Source organism: Dreissena polymorpha, chromosome 1 (genome assembly GCF_020536995.1).
Source record: "Dreissena polymorpha isolate Duluth1 chromosome 1, UMN_Dpol_1.0, whole genome shotgun sequence".
Taxonomy (NCBI): Eukaryota; Metazoa; Mollusca; class Bivalvia; order Myida; family Dreissenidae; genus Dreissena; species Dreissena polymorpha.
This window is the reverse complement of record NC_068355.1, coordinates 45,790,912-45,813,494: the sequence shown is the minus strand read 5'-3', so window position 1 is coordinate 45,813,494 and position 22,583 is coordinate 45,790,912. Positions and strand designations below refer to the sequence as shown.

At 34.9% G+C, this 22,583-nt stretch overlaps 2 protein-coding genes across 8 annotated transcripts in view; both read left to right on the top strand.

The window, feature by feature from the left end:
• LOC127865107 (protein RD3-like) overlaps nucleotides 1-22,583 on the top strand; it is a 575,560-nt gene that overhangs the window by 444,241 nt on the left and 108,736 nt on the right. The gene's annotated exons all lie outside the window — the stretch shown is intronic.
• LOC127865075 (membrane-associated guanylate kinase, WW and PDZ domain-containing protein 3-like) overlaps nucleotides 5,867-22,583 on the top strand; it is a 165,735-nt gene continuing 149,018 nt past the window's right edge. For all 7 annotated transcript variants that reach the window (XM_052404956.1, XM_052404958.1, XM_052404957.1 and 4 more), the window contains exons 1-2: nucleotides 5,867-6,569; nucleotides 21,983-22,096. In XM_052404956.1, the coding sequence (XP_052260916.1) occupies nucleotides 6,188-6,569; nucleotides 21,983-22,096 (496 nt within the window). In that variant the 5' untranslated portion in view covers nucleotides 5,867-6,187. The remainder of the gene's footprint in view (nucleotides 6,570-21,982; nucleotides 22,097-22,583) is intronic.

Genomic DNA, 22,583 nt, shown 5'->3' with positions numbered 1-22,583 from the left:
ACAATCGCTGCTCTTCCGGTACAATCGAGGCACGGCGGACAAAGTTGTACCAGGGACAGTCAAAGAGTGCCTGTGCAATCGCATTTTTTATTATAGAGCTATATATAGATGGCAATACAGATATTTGCAGATAATATGTCTTGTATTATAGCGTATGTCAGAAGACCTAATATGTTTAATGATAGATCATTAGATTAACGGATCTAAACATGATTGATAGTATTGAAAGCATTTTTCTTTGTTAACAAAAAAGTCAAAATTTTCTTGAAATTCCACCAAAGCAATCGGGACAAAAAACTTTTAAACATTTACAAAAACGACCAAAGTAAACACCAACTAAATATCGAAAAACGTTTAAATTGCGTCGTTTCGTCTTAGTTTCGTAATAAATAAAAGATGACGTCAAAATTAGATTACAAAAAAGATCGGGAGGGGGCAATTTTCAAGTAGCCCATTCATGCATGAATTGAACGCACATACGCGATAAAACACGCTTCCAGATTCGTTAGCGGAAATGAACAAATTGTGTCGTAACGTCTTGGAATATGACATATATATAGGATCTGGCACGAGTTGTCATATCATACCATATTTTATTAAACGAGTTCAGGAATTGTGTTAGTAAGCGAGCCTTTGACGAGATTACTAACGAATTTCCTGGACGAGTTTTATAAAATATGGTATGAATTGACAACGAGTGTCAGATCTTTTTATCACATGCTTTCATTGAGCAAATTAAATAAATATTTACGCAAACATAATCATAAATCCCGAATGTTGTTTACATTTCGTGACGTCATTTGACGTTGCAACATCATTTCAGCAAAATAACAAAATGCGATTGGTCAATCGAACGAAAATAAGCCAATGAAAACGCTTAAAAAGTATATTACACGTGTGAAAGATAAAAATATTCGTAATGGTTATATTACATGGGAAACAGGGTTGAAGGTCTCTGCATTATTAATTAATGGTATAAATAAATGCGTATATTTTGTGTGAGACGTTACATGCAAACAACTGAATTTTTAAAGAAATAATTAATTATAGCCACAAAGTTTGTTACTGTTCCTAATATATCCGATACATTTCCAACATAATGACTTTATCTATAGTTATAGCATAGACGGCTTGGACCGCGTGAATGTTTGTATTTGCCTAGGCTGCACGTGAGTATATGCCGCTCTTACCCTGATGTTGCATACCCAGTATCATGACACAACAGATCTAGATGAAGACGACTTTGCATAGATTGACCAAATATAACCAGTATGGCAAGTTTTTAATCATCTTCAAGCGGAGTAAAGATCAAGATACGGCCGTCGCGGGTTTCGAAATTTGGAAACCTTCAATTGGGAATTTTAAGGTCCCATTTGGGATTTCAAAATATATACTTTTTTCATTGGGAATTGGGCTGTTTGCCGGCCCCAAATTTGAACGAAACAAAACACTGTCTCCTGTAGGATCGATTTGTCTTTATCATGGGTTGATATGTAGGTTAAATGCAGACCTTTCTTTATAAATTAATTAAATTAAACAACATTATTGGTAAGTTGTAAAAATCCAGTTTCCATGCACGGTCTCATTTCTAGACGTCACTGTCAATAGCTTGTCTCGCTTATGTAAAATATTTAAAAAAAATGTAATTTTGATTTTTGAAATGACCGTTTTTGACAGTTTTAAGCCAAATGTCACAACATATTGCTTAAGTCAGGTCGCCAATAGCGGAACACTACTTTTCGTCCGAAAAGTAAACAATAGAATGTATAGAACAATAGAATGTATAGAAACGGTATTTCTTGCGTTTTCACATGTTTAATATTTAATTAATTTAATGCTTCTATATTTAAGGAAATAAACTTCAACTTGAAGAAATTTTCCCCAAGACCGACATGTCTTCTGCAATAAGAGAACACGTTATTTACCTTATGGTTGTACACAAAGGTCAGAGGACGTGTTAAACATGGTGTTTAAATGCATATGGGAGAAAAAAAGTGTATGATTGAAATTAAACATGAAAGGTAATTATAAATCCCAAAACAATTTAGCATTTTACAGATAATGATAAAATCAGCAATATAATTATTCAGGAGGGACGAATGCGCATGTAATTTGTTGGAAGTTCAACTTTACATAACATAAATGTATAACAATGACCCATTAGTATTACTACTTGTCTTATATCGGATAAACCCCCTTATGGCTCTAAATAAATCATTTCCTTATTTGCAACTGCCCGTTTTGTTAACATGCGGTAAAGCAAATTTAAACGCAACACCTTCTTTGACCGGTCAAAACAACCGCTGAAAATTCACACATTGTGGCACCTCTACGGGAAAAGATTCTGCATCTGATTTCATAGAGATTTCTTGCAAAAAAAAATACAATATACAATATACAACAAATCTGATAAACGAATTGTAATCGTTGAATCTGGGTTGGTTATACTTACCGGTACATGCAATATTCGAGTAAACGTTAATGCCTTTTTACAACTCATTTTTGTTAATCAGAAAGCAGTAAGTACATTTTTAATCATTGACCATTATTTTGTTCTGCTATTAGAGAATTTTCGAATGGAACACCGTCCAAAAAATATGAATTAATAGTTATGTGAACAGTGGGTATAAGACAATCATTTGAATTCACCATAGTTCATCATACATACTTATAGTGTACTGAAAGACAGTTAAAGCTACGACTATGATTTAAGTCTTGAGTTTACTCGTTGAAATTGCAGAAACCGAACGTTTGGTCAGTAAAACACGCGAGTTTCCTTAGGATTAAGACAGTTGACATTTGCTGTGACGTTTTTTGACATTTGTGCGCTTACTTTACACCACGCTTTTGAATGCCATGGATTGGTATCTTAAACATTGATCTTAATAATTGTTTCCGCGATGACCTTAAAAGTTACGCGCTATCCGAAAGTCCGCACGTAAGACACAGTAGCATACAACTCGCAGCTAAAGTATGTCCGCTCATATCGGAAACGCACTGTTACCTTAAGGTGAATGAAAAATACGTACACAAGCCATGCATGCGTATCTGTAACGCTCAATTTTTTTTAAAGGATTTAAATAGGGATTTACGGTAAAATGTCCGCAGACGTACTACTTAAAAGTACCCCGTTAACACCTAAGTATACTACAACGTAGTATATTTTCTATACCCCGGGTACTTGGCAAGATACTTAAGCGCACCCGGCGTAAATTTAAGCCTGTCCGGCCAGCGAACTGATTGGTACACTCGCTTCCCACCTAGGCGACCCGGGTTCAATTCCCGTTCCCGGAAGCATGTGAGTTTGGTTGGTGGTCACCATACCGAACAGGTAGGGGTTTTCTCCGGGTATCTCGGCTTCCTTCCACAACACAATACCACACCAAAAATGGAATAATACTTCAGTAACAACGATATAGCAATGATTCAGAATTCGCCCACACGTTCGTGAGTCTAGTACGTTAATTAGGCCTGAGTGCTGGGTCATACTCCGGGTCTACACACCATGCAGCCTCTGGCTCGGAAAGGACCTCTTAATTTTCGAATAACACACATTTTAAGTAGAACCTGAGCCGAAAGTAACCAATGGAGTGTAACTATGTTGATTAAGCCAGAGACGTAGATAATCTACGTCTTTGATTAAGCATGTAATTTATGCATTTTCTTATTTGATGTATACTTTTTAAGCGAGGTAATGCCTATATAATCAATTATTTTTTTGTCAGGTTAGCACAGTGGTTAGTACACGCGTTTCTCATTTAGGCAATCCGGGTTCAATCCCCGTTCCCCGTAAGAAATAAACCCATAATAAGCTGGAAATTGTAGCTATAATTCAACACATGTCAGAACTTCCGAGAGTATATTGAGCTGAATGTGCAGGAGTGCCGAGACACACTCCGGGTCCAAACAAATATGCAGCTTCAGCCGCGAAAGGACCTCATCAATTACGAAATACATGTACAAATGCATCATCATTAATTATTTACTGTCAATAAATAGTTCTTTAAATATTGTATTATTCAAATGCATATTTATTGATAATTTTTTTTGAAAATAAAAATCTCATTATTGTGAAAATATAAATACAAAATTTATCTATTTGTACCACGGTTTAGTTTCTGGGCAATAATCTTAGGATAAATGGTTCTTCAATTACGTAAGACGAATGGAAGTTAGCCTTTTATTTATTTGTGTATTACGTTTGGTCAGTGAAACACGCGAGTTTCCTTAGGATTAAGACAGTTGACATTTGCTGTGACGTTTTTTAACATTTGTGCGCTTACTTAACACCATCCTTTTGAATGCCATGGATTGGTATCTTAAACATTGATCTATATAATTGTTTCCGCGATGACCTTAAAAGTTACTTGCTATCCGAAAGTCCGCACGTAAGACACAGTAGCATACAACTCGCAGCTAAAATATATCCGCTCATATCGGAAACGCACTGTTACCTTAAGGTGAATGAAAAATACGTACACGAACCATGCATGCGTATCTGTAACGCTCAATTTTTTTTAAAGGATTTAAATAGGGATTTACGGTGAAATGTCCGCAGACGTACTACTTAAAAGTACCCCGTTAACACCTTAGTATACTACAACGTAGTATATTTTCTATACCCCGAGTACTTGGCAAGATACTTAAGCGCACCCGGCGTAAATTTAAGCCTGTTCGGCCAGCGAACTGATTGGTACACTCGCTTCCCACCTAGGCGACCCGGGTTCAATTCCCGTTCCCGGAAGCATGTGAGTTTGGTTGGTGGTCACCATACCAAACTGGTGGGGTTTTTCTCCGGGTATCTCGGCTTCCTTCCACAACACAATACCACACCAAAAATGGAAAAATACTTCAGTAACAACGATATAGCAATGATTCAGAATTCGCCCACACGTTCGTGAGTCTAGTACGTTAATTAGGCATGAGTGCTGGGTCATACTCCGGGTCTACACACCATGCAGCCTTTGGCTCGGAGACGTAGATAATCTACGTCTTTGATTAAGCATGTAATTTATTCATTTTCTTATTTGATGTATACTTTTTAAGCGAGGTAATGCCTCAATAATCAATTACTTTTCTGTCAGGTTAGCGCAGTGGTTAGTACACGCGTTTCTCATTTAGGCAATCCGGGTTCAATCCCCGTTCCCCGTTAGAAATAATTCCATAATAAGCTGGAAATTGTAGCTATAATTCAACACATGTCAGAACTTCCGAGAGTATATTGAGCTGAATGTGCAGGAGTGCCGAGACACACTCCGGGTCCAAACAAATATGCAGCTTCAGCCGCGAAAGGACCTCATCAATTACGAAATACATGTACAAATGCATCATCATTAATAATTTACTGTCAATTAATAGTTCTTTAAATATTGTATTATTCAAATGCATATTTATATATTTAAAAAAAAAATATCTCATTATTGTGAAAATATAAATACAAAATGTATCTATTTGTACCACGGTTTAGTTTCTGGGCAATAATCTTAGGATTATTATTATTAATATTAATATTAGGACGAATGGAAGTTAGCCTTTTATTTATTTGTGTATTACGTACAATATCTTAAGTACACTAACACACAGTTTGCAACATCAAATGTTCTTTGAGACGTTATTAATTTATCGGACCATAGTTACTCTGGGATGATGATATATTATAACTCCAAAATCAGTTAAACACTATTATTGTTCATACTTGCCCAAACGATTATTCTTTTCTTATATGTTTATTTGTATAGGGCAGTAAAGAGAAAGTCCATAATCTGAGTAAGTTCAGAAACCTTTTCCATATGAAGTGCCCGTTTTGTTTGTGAACCGTATTAACTGCACATAAGTAAGACTCACTTTTGGCAAAATAAGCGATGCGCATGCGCAAAAATGGAGTATTCAGCAACAATTTTTAAAATAGGGCGGAAGAGTTTTTAAACTTTAGCATTGTCTTCGTATAACCACCCCTCATATTATACTGTATGTGCATTTAAATCCTCCAATCTTACCGTATCTAAAGCAGTCAAAATGTATGTGCAACTGTTTCGATGCAAAATGTAACTTAACCACAATTTCGCATGGGTCGCCGTACCAATTTTGACAGGTTTCGTGATCCTAAGTTATGTTTAAAATGATTTCACTAAATGTGAGAATATTAATTAATGGTTAAGTAAGCTAAGTATGATGTGAGACCACTAAAATGTTGAAAAATAAGCACACCCCACCAGTCCCTGCTGCTAAACCAAGACGGGACCAGAGTGTGGGTAGAGAGCAAGAAAGAGAACCGACTATAGATCCAAGTCACTGGAGTTTTCGAATATCAGAGACACTCGTGTCTGCTTTACCTGATGAAAGTTTGCATGTGACTCTTCTTGGTGGAGCTGACAATGGATATTTCTTGTATCTTGATGAGATAGATCATGATAAAATAACATACCATAGTGGACGTTTGGAGCCTGGGAACATTGTTCTCGAAGTTCAGGGACAGAGAATTGCTGGTTACACTCTCCGAGATGCTATGATATGGTTAAAGCAAGTCAGCCAGAATGGAGCACCTGTAATGATAAAATCTGTGAAATCTGGTAAGTGTCAGTTTAATTTCTGTAATTACTGTAAGACAAAGTTTTCAGACACTTGTCTTAAAAATATATATTCCAAAATTTTTAATATGAAAAATATTATTTTACATATCGTACGATTACCGTAAGTCGACCATGACCTAATTTCGACCACTTTGTTTACATTAAGAACGCGGCCATTTGGATGACGTCACACGCAAGCGCTCCAAGTATTTTGATGAAGTGACATAACTACGCTTATAAACAAAAACAAATAAAAACAAAATGAGGAAAAAACAGGTAAAATTGCATTTCACAATAAAAATTTAACTAAAATTACACAAATTTATCTATATCCCATACCTTTTATTGGTCCTCTTTATTAAATTCCCACAAAAATTGAAATGTGTAGCAGACGATCTTAACATAAGTCATAACACTTTCATTGACAGCGCTTCATATCGGAAATAGTAGTAAATCGTAGTAAATTTAAGGCAAAGCTTTTTTTATTAAATTGGTTTTCAGACCTCTTCATAATGGTGATCTTTTTTTACTTTTTTTCTTTTAAGGCTTATCCAAAACGACTTAAACAGACAAAGAAACACAGATTGTACTCCCCAACAGCTTTATCAAATGCTTACAAGCTAGTAAAAAAAGATGGTGTCTCTATAAGAAAAGCGGCTGCCTTGTTCAACGTCCCAAAAACCACTCTAAGAGATAGAACTGCTGGAAGGGTCGATGTTAACATTATGTCTGCAGGAGCTTTGCCTTTGTTTAGCTATGAAGAAGAAAAAAAATTGGTTGAACATTTCAAAAAAATGGCTGAATATGGCTATGGGTATACCAGGAAAGAGTGTATAGACATTGCATCTGACTACGCTGTTCAGTTGGGTAAAAGAACGAAGGATAACCCCCTGTCTCTAAAGTGGATTTATGGGTTTTTAAAGCGCTGGCCAGAACTCAAAGTTCTCAAATCAAGAGCCCTTGATCATGCTCGAGCTAAAATGGCCTCAAGGGAGACCATCTCGAATTTTTATCACAACCTCAAAGAAACATTAACAAAATATGAAATGACTGATAAGCCCCACCTGATCTACAACATTGATGAAAAAGGCGTAACAGTTAATCACAAACCACCATTCATCGTAGCCGGTGCTGATTACTGTCCTTCATCTGTCACTTCTGGAAAAGGGCAGACAATCACAATAATTTGATGCGGTAATGCAGCAGGTCAAGCTATACCCCCATTTTACATTTTCCCAGGCCAACGAATGAAACCTGACTTGTTGAATGGTGCAGCTCCAGGCTCTAATGGTACAGTAAGCGAGACCGGATGGTCCAATGGTTGCGTTTTTCGCTCCTACTTAGAGCAGCATTTCCTGAAGTTCACCCCAGGATCTAGTGACCAGAAGAAACTACTGATACTTGATGGCCACAAATCACATGTGTCAGTTGGTTTGACAGAATGGGCTCTGGAACACAACATTATCATATTTGTCCTTCCCCCTCATTGCAGCCATATCCTTCAACCTTTAGATATCGGCTGCTTTGGACCGTTCCAGAAGATGTATGACAGCCTCTGCCATCGACTAATGCGCCAAACATCAGCTGTCATTACACGCTACAATGTGTGTGAGGTCGCATCAAAGGCATACATGAAGTCAATGTCTGCTGAAAACCCAGGGTTTTTTTCCCACTTTTTGGGAAGATAGCCCATGGCTTTGGAATTGGGAATTTTATCGGCATTTTCATGAAATTGGGAAAATAAATTCATTAGCATTTTTTTCCACATGAAAAGTCCACTGATTAGGGAAATACTAAATTTGATAAAACTCTTTATAATCATTCAAATTAAAAGAACAAAATCATATAATACTTTGTTAGATGTAATTGAATTGAAATTGAGATAAAATACGCATAAGACTTCTATCTAAAAAAAAAAAAAAAAAAAAAAAATTTTTTTTTTTTTTTTTTTTTTTGGAAATTGGGAATTTTTTGCCACATTTTGGGAAAAAAGTATACTTTTTGGGATTGGGAACATAGCCGAATTTCGGCTATAAAATCGGGCAAAAAAAAACCCTGAAAACCTTACTTCATCATTTCGCCGTGCAGGCATATACCCGTTTAATGAAGACGCTGTCCCCAGCCAATGTCTTATCCCAGCTGAAGTTTTTCAGCACACCGAGACAGAAACTTCAGACAGCCAGAAAACTGTTGAAGGTGGGATACAAGTTGATGGTGTAGACATGTTTGCACAGAAAGAAAGAACATTAAAGAAAACAAAAAGTGGAAATTTGGCTAAAGCTAGAAATACAATGAGCAAAATAGTGGCCGGTAAAGAAATATCAGGCGAGGTCTTGAAACAAATGACGGAACATACAGATAAACAAAACAAGAATAAACCAAACAAAACTAAGAAAGCTACCAGTAATGAGGCCCACAATTCATCTCCCCAGCCTGGTCCCTCTAAAGTGAACACCATTTCTGACAGTAGTGACACTGAAAATGAAGAGGACTTGTGTTGCCAGTGCAAACAATTTTCCCCTGAAGCTGTCAGGCACAGTGCTTCAATAATTTTTGTAAAATGGGCACAGTGTGACAATAGAGCCTGCAATCACTGGGTACACCTGTCATTTTGTACAGAAATTAAAGTAATCAGAAGAGGTGCAACATTTATGTGCCCATGCTGTGCTAAAAAGAAGAGTGACAATTGTTCTTAAGAAAAGTGAAAGAAACTTGTTCAATTGTATTTATAAAATATTGAAAACATATTTAATATATATTTACTGTTTTAGTTCGTGTTAAAATTGTTCAGAGAAGCGAAGTTTTAAGTTTAGTTGGCCTAATCCATTACCACTAGAGTGCTGTCCCTTTCCCGGATGTGACGAATCGACTTAAGGTAAACAACGCGCGGAGTTTATGTTCTTGTAGTGTGTATGAAACTATCGGCTTTGCGTAGTAAAACATGCTGTAAATAATCATTTTTTACATTGATTTAACGGGTATTAAATAAATCTCTGAAGGTAAATAGTATATTGCTGCATTTTGTTGCGTAAATTCAGAAATTCTTTTACTTGTTTCCTTAACCGGTCGACTTACGGTAATTGGAGGATACCATTGTCCGAAAATTTATGAACATGTATGTTATGTTTGTTTCTCAATTATTTTATTCAATAAAACCAATGAAGAAATGTGCAATAATTTTATTGTGTTGTACTCTTCTTTCTCTACTATAAAAAATACAACTTCATTTATTTGCAAACTCTCAGTCTTAGTCTTACCTGAAATGGTATATAAAAACATTTTAAAAAACAACCATAATTCTTCCGGAATAAGATATCATTTCCAGGTTGTTTTTTTTACTAAGAAAGTGACGCCGATATTCGGCGTCTTCCCCTACCAGAATTTTTCCCCTAAAAATACCATTTCCCCTCCAAAAATATAATTTTTCACCAAAATATAATATTTTACCCTCAAAGAAATGTTTTTTTTCTTTTGGGAAGTCGACACTTATCCAATGTGTACTATGTACAACGATCTCGCTCTCTCTCTCCCGACGAACACTCAAATCTGGGAATCCCAGTGATTCTATATATAGCTCTTAAATTACGTCATGGAAACCGGGCAACTAATCGTATTAATCATGTGACTATTTTACTGGATTCCTGTCTTGCGCGAGAAGGGTGTTTCGTCAATTAATTACCTGAAACCAGTCGAATTTTCATCCGGGTTATGTGAAAGCCAAGATATAAACGTTAAAACTGAAAAAAGTCTCACAATTGGCGTTCATACACGAACAAAATAAAACGTTCGGACTCGGAAAATATTAATTGAGTTGACGCATTTTTAAGAATGAATCATCAAAAACCGTTGAAACCCAGCAGGATTCGGAGGTACATGTAATCAACATCGATTAATACTGTCGGATTATTGTGAAAGTGAAAGTAGATAATCGGCAGCTGCCGCACCTTTCCCTTCCAGTACTGTAGCTGATCTAGATTGTCAACCCATTCATCATGAAATTGAAATCATAATATTGACATCGTTCCCCGGCCCCAGTTGAAAACATTTCCCATTATAAGATCTACACATGCAACTTTATTTAGGACTTTGACTTTAATATCATACTTGTTCATGTGTTTAAGAACAAAAAGGCGAGAGACACGCCTCTTTTTCTTAAAAAAAACCCTGAGGTCTGTAGGTGAGTTATAGACATTGAAATGAACAGTTTTTATTTTTTCCCCAAATATGTCTCTTTTGCGCTCGATTTTCCCCTTTTACCCAGCGTCCAGCGTCTTCCCCTCTTTCTAAAAAAAACCCCCTGATTTCAAATGCTGTTGGGTGAAACCATCGTTTTATTGTAATCTACACAAAAAGTTTTTGCAATTGTAAAGGTCCATAGCCCTCAGGGCATTCATATGCCAGGTTTTATCAACTTAATCCAGTTGTTAAACACCGCGATTGAAGGGTTTCCAGATAAGCGAAAACAGGGCAGAATTCTGGTAAAATAACACTGTAAAATGTGGATGAAAACCTGTATGCAAAAAATATAGTCACAAAAAATAATTATTTTTGCTAAAAAGTGGTTGTCCGCAAATTTAGAGTGTCCGAAAACTTGAGTTATTAGTCAATATATGTGATGCCTAAGAGTTGTTCGACAATTTTGTGATGACCGACACTGTACTTTCATAGTCCACTCAGTCTCTTTATTTTCAATAAGGAGAGTTCAGATGTTATCAACTTCTGTTGCAATCAGCCGAATCACAAAATGCTTGAATTTCATCCCAAATATAATAAGCGCCTGAACAACATGGAGAATATCGTGCACACGAATCATGTCGACGTTATCCAAATCGAGGTATAGTCTAAAAACTGTACGAGACCAGATCGGACTACGCTTTGTTAAAAAGCGAAAACAGCCAATGTCATTAGCGTTTTTTTTTTCCCAATAGCACACTTTAGCTGTGCTATTTTTAGATTCAAATGTATCCCTTATCAGTGACATCATTCGAGACTGCCCCTAGCTCAGACAAGTTTCTTTGTTTACACTTTCTGTCTGACAAGCAAAATGGCTTCAGATAACATCCATTTGGGTGGAGTTTTATAAGAAAATAAAAAGAATAATGATATTAAAATTAAGAAAAAGGGTGAAGGTACCCGTAATAAACACTGTTGCTTAGTAGCTATCACTTTTATATAGGGAAAACATTGGCGCTTACTGCTTAGTACTGGCTCGTTCCAGGAAGAAAATTTGATTATGTTAATGAAATCTTTCTACACAATGTTATTAATTCATATTCTGTATAAATCAAATTGTCTTAGTTATTAAAAGAACATGAGGCAGGGTTACAAATGTTTAATGATGTAAATAATTATATGCATGTATTTCTCATAACAATGCAAAATGTACAAATATACATGTAAATACAATAGTCTAAAAGTTCATGCAATACAAGTACTGTTACTGTTGATGTGTATATATAAATAAACTTTAAATTTTAAAAAGAACTTGTATTTAATAACTTGAAACCTTAGTATTTCATCCAATCAACATAATTAACAATTTACAACTTTGGTTGTAAAAATATCAATCAAAACTTAACCTAAAAGCTAATCATATTGCCTGATGTGTAGTTTTTGCTAATTGACTGATAGTTTCAACTAGATCTAAACAGTATTACAAGTAAATAGATAACTAGTCAATTTTATTTTTTCTGTAGTTCTTGATTAATTCCTGAATGTATTGCCAGTGTTTTTTTTCACTTATAGGGGAATGGTGGCGGGGCCCGTCCAAAGGGGAAAATAGGCGTCGTATTTTAGGAAAAGGGGAAAATTAAAAATTCACTTGTTTATATGTTATGATATTTATTATATTAATACACATGTTTGTATGAATATAATATTCACAGCCGAATGTCTTTGTCCTTTTTCTTAAAACAGCGCTTCCGTTAGCTTTTAAAAGTTGGAAGTCCTGACTTCCAAGCCTAAAATTTTGGACGTCCAAGACATAAATTTTGAAGTCCCACTTTTATTTCAGAATTTTAATATACGTACATGTTCCAACTCTATCCATTACCCAATAATCCAGTATTATTACGATTTATATTTTCAAAACCAAAATACGACCAATATTGACGTCTGCAATGTCCGCCATTTTGGCATATACAAATTGAATTGTGGGATGGGGGAATTCCCATTGAACATGCGTTAATCACGTGACGTGATTTGAGAGCATAGAGCACGTTCATATTTAGTGATTACAACAAATCAACGACTTAACTAAAAATGTTTCATGTACCTCCTTTCAGAAAAGTTTGCGTAAGTGAAAGCGAATTTTGGAGTGTAAAAAAGCATCTTTCTTTTAATTATACCGAGTACACTTAATTCCGAATCGCAATATAACTTGTCAGGTCATTCATGCATGTAGACCAATATGCTTAGTTTGGCAATTTCAAAACACGTTATTTAACTACTTGTTGCATTATGCGTTATGACAATCGGTATACAATTAACGTTATTCAATTTAAGTATATTCAAATGTTTATAAATCAAACGTGTAATCCGAAATCATTTCCAGATTTTATTATTCACGGCAAGTTAAGAACATTCTAGCAACAAATAAACATTTCCCGTGTATTTCGTGCACACATGAAAATCATGCAAAAATTAGACTTCATGTACAACGTCACGCCATCCTTCCTCGAGGAAAGCGTTGACTTAATTAAATTTGATTGCTAAATAAAAACTTCGTAGCGCAGAGGTCGCTAATATTATTGTATACAGCTTCACGTGGGGTCAGCATGTATTCTGCTGTCTAAGCGCTGATTGGCTGATACGCTTACCAAGAAGCATGTGATTGACAGCTGGAAAAATCAATATTGACCACTCGCTGAGAAATTCATTGAAAACTGTAGGCGGAGCAAAGACCTATAGGTCTTTGGGCGGAGTTAACGGTCTAAATTACCCGATTTACTGTTGACATGTGTGCGTGTTGTGTATTCGCAAACAGCGTACATGTGGATTATCGACGTCCAAGGGACTTCTACCATTTGCATAATGGACGTACGACTGCCGTTTTCGGGCGTAATTTACGCCCGGACGTCCACTAACGGAAGCGCTGTTAAAATTAAAATATATATCAATGATTTTTTCAACATTATTTGCAGACAGTTCAGCCTTCATGCACAGTCTCAGTTTTCTTAGCCATTTTGAGTCTAATTGGGATCTTTTAAATCGATAAAATGGCAAATTTGAGCATTTTTTATCAATAAAATGGACCAAATTGGAATGATTTTATCAACAAATATTGACACTATATAGATACATCAGGCCTTTTCTTGGCCATTTTGGAAGAAAAATGCAATTAATGTGAAAAGTCCACTGATTTGGGAAAAACTATTTAATACAACTCTTTATAATAATTCAAAATAAAATAAATTATAGTTATATACTTTGTTAGTTGTTTATGAAATAAATTTGAGATATATTTATCATGATTATGAGACAGTTCTTTCTAAAAAAAAAAAAAAAATTTTTTTTTTTTTAAAACTTCTGGAGGGGATTTATGTTACAAAATGGGGGAAATATATATACCCTTTTTTGAGGGGAATGGGGCAGAATATCGGCCCCGAAATTGCCATAAAAAAACACTGATTGCTTTGTGAAATACATTCTGGAATTAATCAAGAACAACAGGATTCAGTTTCCTATGTACACGCATTTCAAAAACTGGACAAATAACAAGATGCCAATTTAATTCCCATCATCGAAGCGTAATTTGCCATTTTGCTCTATGTAAATATTGCAGTGTACACAACATGTAGTCTGGGTTTTTTTACCTTATATAACAGACGGCGAAACCGTGAGACTAGACAGGTAGACGTTTCCGATTCTGCATTCACGTCTGCACTATTTTAGACGTCCTCCGATCGCGAACCTCACATTTGGTCATTTCCTGAGTTTACATTATTCTGTCCGCCTTTTTGTCTAAAGAATTGTGTTAATTTCTGTTGTTTCGACTTACCATTTTCGTTCGCAGCATCCATTTTTCCCGGAATCTGCAACTCACTTTCTAAATCGGTCTTTCAAGTCGCATAGCGACCGTAAAGGGAAGTTACTCTTATCTACTTTTTTAGCCAATCAAAATCGTTGTTTCTTGGGAAATTAGTTTATAGTGGCTTTGTCAATGCCATAACTCCGCCAATCTGATTAAATGACAATTCCGTACTGGTCGATTCGATAACGTTGAATCGTAACATCTATAGCATAGGTCATTACACGGCACGCTTCAGTGATTCAGTTATCACCTAAATCGCCAAGTAACCCAAATGTTCGAAAAGTCTGGTCGCAGTGTAAAGCGTGACCAATTAAGACATTAGCCATGTGGATTATCGACCTAGGGGGTCGTCATTATCCCCTGGGGCCTTTCCAGTAAGGGTGTTATCTGTGTAATCTAAGCGATGTTTCTGGCGATTTATATGAATACCAATTTATACGGCCTGAAAACAGGCATTTAGAGTGTGCATTTGTAAAGCACAGGGTTTATTTTTTTCAATTGCCAATTTCATGAAAATCTTATTTTTAATCGCCAGCCAGGAATTGTAATCGCCAATGGCGATTTCGGCGATCGTAGCATGTATGGCGTGTATTATTATTTAACGTCAGATACAAATGTGTGACCTTGAAATGAATTGCTTTTTAATAATTTATCATTTTATATCATAAACACCTTGATCCCAGCAATGAAACCAAGTTATTTTACTATTATTTTCTGTAGCCGGTAGGTCCTGTAAAAAAAAAGGAGGTCCTGTATTTTTTTCCATTTTACAGTACCTACTGTCCTGTAAAAATTTGCCTAGTTTGGATTTGACTGTTATTCTAAGTGAGCAGTTTTGTTTTAAAGAAACCATAGACATGAAAGCTCATCAAAAATCAATAAGATGTTTTCACCAGTGGTCAATAACTTCATCACTGTCAATCTGTCATTCAACAGCTTCATTATTTATTATACTTAATGACTGGAGATTTTTTAGGGTACGAGGGTTACAATGTACCAGAGATGCAGTGAGAGGGGAAAACAGTGTTTGGATTTTATGATTAAAATATAAATATTGGTATCAAAGTTATGAGTGTTGGAATACATGGTAAGTATTTGTTTAATTGTACAAGTCTATTTGGATTGATCTTAAATTAACATAATTCTTATGTGCATGCCAGTAGTTGTTCATATAAGTTGTTCATTTGTACATCATTCCAAAACAATGTTTATTTATTTATAGTTTTACTGATAGTTGTTGCATACAGGAACATGGTGCTGTAAAATAAAAGGCTTTTTTATTGCATTAGGTTACATACTGAAACTATTTCTGTTACTGAATACGCATCTTAATTTTTTTGGTATCCTATTCATAATTATTTATGAAGGGGTTTCCTCTTTTCATTGGAAAAATACCATTTTGATTTTGGGAAGTATAATTACTTAAATTGCTGATTAGAGAAATGAAAAAGCTGGTGTTAGTTTAGATAAAGGGGAAAACTGCATGATTTTTAATAAATTTTCAATTTGAAAGAAGCCTCTAATTTGACTTTGTTATATATGATTGGATTCCAGTTGTGTATTTATTTTTATTTTCCCCTTGTTTTTTTCAGCATTGACTTGAAGGACAGAGGTTTTATTTTACCTAAAATTATGAGTGTTAGATTTCACATCATTCTTTGCACATTGAAGCAATATAATTTTCTCATTTAAAAAGTTTTAATATCTATGTGTGTACCTCATGTAATTTTGATCCTTTAATCTCACTTAATTTTTCTTTTCAGGATCTGTGTATTGAAATTAGTAAATTGTTATTTGTCAATCTCCACAAATAGGTCAAATCAAATGCAACTTTGTCACCTCTCAATTCTGTTAAAAAAATTTTTTCCAAGGTACAGTGACAGTGTACGTAACATGTAACACCATGTAAACAAAAGGCTTAGAAGTTCTTTATTTACCAATTATACCAGTATTGATTAGAATTAAACAAGCAATCAAAATTCATTCTTATGTGTAGAGATAATTTCTTTCTGATAATTCTATTTATGAAGCTGTCCATTAACCAGTCATGTCACTATTCCTGTGCTCCCATTCCAAATAAAGTAGATTGGTGACATTTTGGCGAGTGGTGAACCTGATCTTTGGCTAGCTTTGTATAAAATAGCTTTTCAGTGATTAAGAACATGTCTGTCACTGTCTTGTCATCTTGACAGGGTCAAGGTTCAGATATTTGGAATAGCTTTGGGCCAGTGGATTTATGTTGTTGGTGTTGACAGGGTTAACTAGCTATTTCTGCTCATTTAGTTATTTCATTGTAAAACTCTTGCTGCTGCTTTATCAAATGTTTAAATCAGTTTTAAATTATTGATTAGTGCACAACTTCAGTGCAATTTACAAATCACATGCAGGTTTTTTTTTCCACTTTTTGGGAAGATAGCCCATGGCTTTGGAATTGGGAATTTTATCGGCATTTTCATGAAATTGGGAAAATAAATTCATTAGCCTTTTTTTCCACACGAAAAGTCCACTGATTAGGGAAATAGGGAAATTTGATAAAACCCTTTATAATCATTCAAATTAAAAGAACAAAATCATATAATACTTTGTTAGATGTAATTGAATTAAAATTGAGATAAAATACACATTAAACATCTTTAAAAAAAAAAAAAAAAAAAAAATTTTTTTTTTTTTTTTTTTTTTTTTGGAAATTGGGAATTTTTTGCCACATTTTGGGAAAAAAGTATACTTTTTGGGATTGGGAACATAGCCGAATTTCGGCTATAAAATCGGGCCAAAAAAAACCCTGACATGTTGTTGAAACCCAATATCTATTTTACAATCAGTGGTAGTAGTAATGTGCTTAAAAGAAATTATTTAACTGCATTTTGTATGAACTTTGCTGTTCATTGTTTTCAACTTTGGTATTGAGGACTTCTTAAGAAACGATTTGTTAAATGAATAGGGAAATCAATGGTCGCTTGTCAATTGTTCTTTTTTGGGAATGAAAGGTTCTGCTGTTTCTTAGATGTATATATGTTACGAAAAGGTACACATAGCTGCTATATACAAGTTTTCATCATTTGAGTGTACTCAAAGTCTGTGTATGGTTATTTTTTTGCTCTCATAAATTGCTTTATACAGAAATTTTAGGTATAAACTTAGCCTATCCAAGTGGATTAATTAGTGTTGTATTGTTTAAAATACGTATTATTTGTTAAACATACACTTATAAAAGTCCCTTCTAATTTTTGGGATTGAATATTTTTGTTAATTTCAAAACAACTCCATATCTTTCTCCTTCAAAGTGTTGTACTGAGGCGGGTTGGTCAATTATTTCTCCGCCTTTATCATGGAAACATTGGGCAGTTGTGTTTGTTTTGTGACCCGGTCCTGTAAGGAACTGAGATAACCTATCTAAAATGTGAAGCAATCTATCATCTCAGATGACATATTGCTGTCAAACTATCAACACTAATGCCTTTTTTATGCATATACACCCTGAACTTTGCTGTTAAGAAAATATGATCACCCGAGTCTCTGAGCGAGATGACCAGTAAACACCATGCTTTTTTATAAATAATAAATGAACTCAATTTCAGACAGTTTGACTATACATTTTTGATTATCAGTGTATTTTGTTGTTCAAATTTGGTGTAGAAATAAGTTCCCAATCCTTATCTCGAAGTGTATATATTTTCCTCAAATAATTGCCCCAAAATTAAAAATAAATCATTAGATCTACAGGTAGATTAGCTCCGTTTCCTGCTCTGTGTGTTAAACATTAGCAATTTCAATGTTAAAAAACTTACATTCCAAAGTTCTTTTTTTTTTTCAAGCAAAAAAACACACTGAATTTTCCAATTTTAGAATTAAACCTTAGCAATTACAGTGTTAAAAAGACTTACATTCTCAAGTTAATATTATTGCCTGCAAAACACTGAACTTTCCATTTTTTTGTCAAGATTAGCGTTTGTTTCTCAATTTAAAGTGCTGGGCCCTTTTGCAAAAAGGTCCAGAAAAACACGGATTTTACATTTGTGGCATCTTCTAGCATTTAAATCTCAGCCATTATCATAATTATTGTTTACTTGGTCCACAAGCACATTTGTTGTTCATCTGTTTAGGTTAAGCATTTTTTGCTATCCTTTTCTACCAATATTAAATTAAAACTGGAAACTGTTAAATTGTCGGCCAGCTCAAGCTGAAAAGTACCGCTCCATTAAACCCTGTAAGGGAATGGCATGCCTTATATCTATCTTGATGACCACTTGGATGATCATATACTAGCATGTTATCAAAGTATTGTGCACTATCCACATTCCACCCTGTATTCCTAGTCAATAAAGGCTCTCCCAAGTGGTTATTTAGATAGCACTAACAACATTAAGATTTCTTTGCACATACACTTTCATTTATTGAGACCAGAACACAAATATTTGCCTTGTTGCAAATTGATCTGCATCTACAAAAGTTGATCCATATTGTTTCTAAGCTTATCACTATAGGGGCCTTGTTTTTTAATCTGATGTTGATGAAACTTTATCAGAATGATTATCTTGACAATATCCAGGCCAAGTTTGAATTGGGTCATATGAAATCTCTAAACTAAAACTAGGTCACTAGGTAAAATGTGTAAAACCTATTGTCCTTCTCTATGAGCCACATTTATGTCTCAATTTTGATGATGTGTGATCAGCATGTTTATCTTGACAATATCTTGGCCAATTTCAATCCTGAGTCAACAGCTAAAGTCTGAGAAAAAACTTTTTACCACTGTTGATGCCACAAGTAGTACTCAATAGAGCTGCAACGATTCGATCCGATTCATCGAAAATTAATTCGAAATGCTTCGATTCGATTACGATACCAAACCTACCAATTTCGATTCGATTCTTTAACATATATACATAGATACGTAAAGTGTGCTGTATTCTGCCTATTGATACAGAAAGGTGTAGGTTTTATCTTTACCTGTAATTACGACACGCGTGATTGGTTGCTTATTACTTAAGTCATCCAATCAATAAGCCCGTTACGGTCTACTTTCGGAAAAAGCGTCAAAATGGCTGAACAAGTTGTTGCCGACAAATTGAAATTATCAGATGAGCCTAAGAAGCTAAAATCAAAAGTGTGGCAGTATTTTGGGTTTCGGGATGGTAGCCCTTCCAATAAAGCAAAGTGTAAACTGTGCTTCACGGATGTGGCGTACGCAAATTCCGGCTCAACCACTAATCTAATGCAATATGTCAAATGCAAACATAACGTTGATTTAGCGAGACTAAGACTAAGAGGTCGCAAAAGTGCAACTACTTAAGTCGCCAGCCAGAAAAGTAGTTATATTTCTGTTGGAGTTTTGTTAAGTTTATTAGAGAATGTGATTTGTCCTACAGGTAACAGGTGATGCTGTCATGGCACAATGGTAGACATGCTTATAGCGGTTTTGGGTAAAAGTATAATAGTGATAATACTACCATTCAACTGATTCCAGATACGTTCTTATGATTTTTTTTTTTTTTTTAATTATTGTGTAATTAACACAATCTTCTAGTCAGAAGTTTATATATTAAAAATGAGTCCTAATTTGCTATTCTTTTTTATGTGTTTTATTGAAATCACATTTGAACAGAAATGTTAATTTTGAGGCATAAGAGTGAATATATGATAAAACTAGGTTTGAAGATGAATCAAATCGAAAAAATCGGTTTCGGAGTGTCTGAAATCGAAATCGAATCAAATCGGGCTGTTGGTGAATCGTTGCAGCTCTAGTACTCAATCTTGCTGAAACTTTGTTAGGATGATAATCTTGACAATAACAACCTTGTTCAAATCTGGGTCAAATGGGGTCAAAAACTAGGTAACCAGGTCAAGTATTTGACCATAAGTGTAGTGTCAACTCAGGTGAGTGCTATAGATCCATCATGGCCCCTTGTAGTTTCACACATTCTTGCTATCCTCCAATTATTTTTGTACTCCCTTTAAGTAGACTTTTGTCTTGCTTCAGCAACACACTTGACATTTTGAAGAATTTACTATGATGTATTTTTCATTGCAAACATATTTCATGAGAAAACTGTGGCATTCTTTAACTGCTTATGCTGCATAACAAAACATGTGAAAAATGTTGTATTATGTTCTGACCTCAAAATTATGTTGACAACTTTTTGCATCTGATGAATGTAATTAATACTATGATTTATCTGTGTTGTTTGTTTATATTGGCTGTTTTCCCAATCTCTGAGCATTTTTTTTCCAAATGACTTACCTAAAATTTGCAACAGAATCTTTCCCAAAATAATTATTTTTAAGTATTTTTTTAATAAATCACAACATTCAGTTCATCTCTCTAATCAGATCAGTGAGTTTAACCTTAATTATCTGATATTTAAAACACCTTTACTCTCAGCTGCAAAGTATTTGTAAGCAAAAACATTCAGAGGACATGATTTTTCCAAATCCAAAAGGCCCTGCATGATTCCCAAACTGGTAAAAAAACACTTGAGTTACATTATTATATTTATATAATATTACATGCATAATAAACTGTTGGACCAAAAATACGTATACTGAGTTACCAGATCTCTTTGATCTTAGATGTATTGTATTAAAACAGTCATTTTCCACAAACGTGTATAGTCTATAATAGACCAAACAAAAAATCAGATAAAAACTATTAAAATTCTTTTCTTTCTACCTCCCTTTTCTTTTTGACATTTTAAATAGGCCCATCAATTGTCGATGTACATTATTGTATGAATTACATCTAGATCATTATTCATTAGAATGTACTTTTTTCGTACAAAACTAACAAAAATAAAGCTAGAACATGAACCCTGTTATGTTTGTGTCATATTTATGTAAATGTCGCATGCAACAACCATATTGCTCTCTTAAGGTCAGGTTTTTTTTATTTGCATACTTCTTGCATATTCCTTATATGTTTAAATTAATGGGATAGTACAATTTAGTGATCAGCCTCTAAGTTTGCTATGCATGCTGGGATTTCTAATTTAATAAGCACAAACGATTATCAATAATTTTATCATATCAAGATAACTTGTCGCATGCAATAGCAATACAAAAAGATAACAAACCCAAAACAAATCACTCAATAAAAAATGCAAATGTATTGCACCAAGGCCTTTTCCAAACGTATTTTTCCCAAAACAAAATGATATATAACTATAATTTGCATGATTTTTTTCTTAATATGTGAATTAATATAAAGAGCACGATTAAATTAGCTCTTCCAAAATCTTTTGCCGCAAAAAAATCCAAGAACCTAAATTTTTATTTTCCAAAATTGCCAGGAGAAGGCTTGGCATCTGGGTTAAGCTGATTTATTGGACATATATTCTTACTCGGGCTTAGCTCCTCATGACTCAATGGTGTTTTGTGGTTGCAGGTCAGCTGCCGCGGGACCTGCGCCAGTACCTGGGCTCTCGGTTCCCCAAGGGCTCAATAGACCACGACCTCCAGCAGACCATCAGGGATAACCTCTACCTCAGAACAGTGCCATGTAAGTTACTTTTACATCAGAACCGTGCCATGTAAGTGACCTCTACCTGAGAACCGTGCCATGTAAGTTACCTCTACTTCAGACAGTGCTCCAGCTAGGCCTAAATCGAAGGGCGCCGCGCCCTGCCCTCCCGAACCTCCGCCCTGCCCCCCCGAACCACCGCCCTGCCCCCCCCCCCTCTCAAAAAAAAAAAAAAAAATTTTTTTTTTTTTTTTTTTTTTTTTTTTACATATGATAATTCATAAATCTCTTATTTCATTGTGATTATTTTAATCCTCATTGTAGACATTATATTTGAATGGTTTAATAATAATGGGAATAATACAATTATTTATAACATATAAATTAACATGCAATAGGAAGCATTTCAGAAACACCCGCGCGCTCGAACGTGCCCTTTTCACAAATACTGCGCGTCGAAAGTGCCCTTTTGACAATATACTGCGCGTCGAAAGTGCCCTTTTGACAAAAAAGCCCCCCTGCCCTT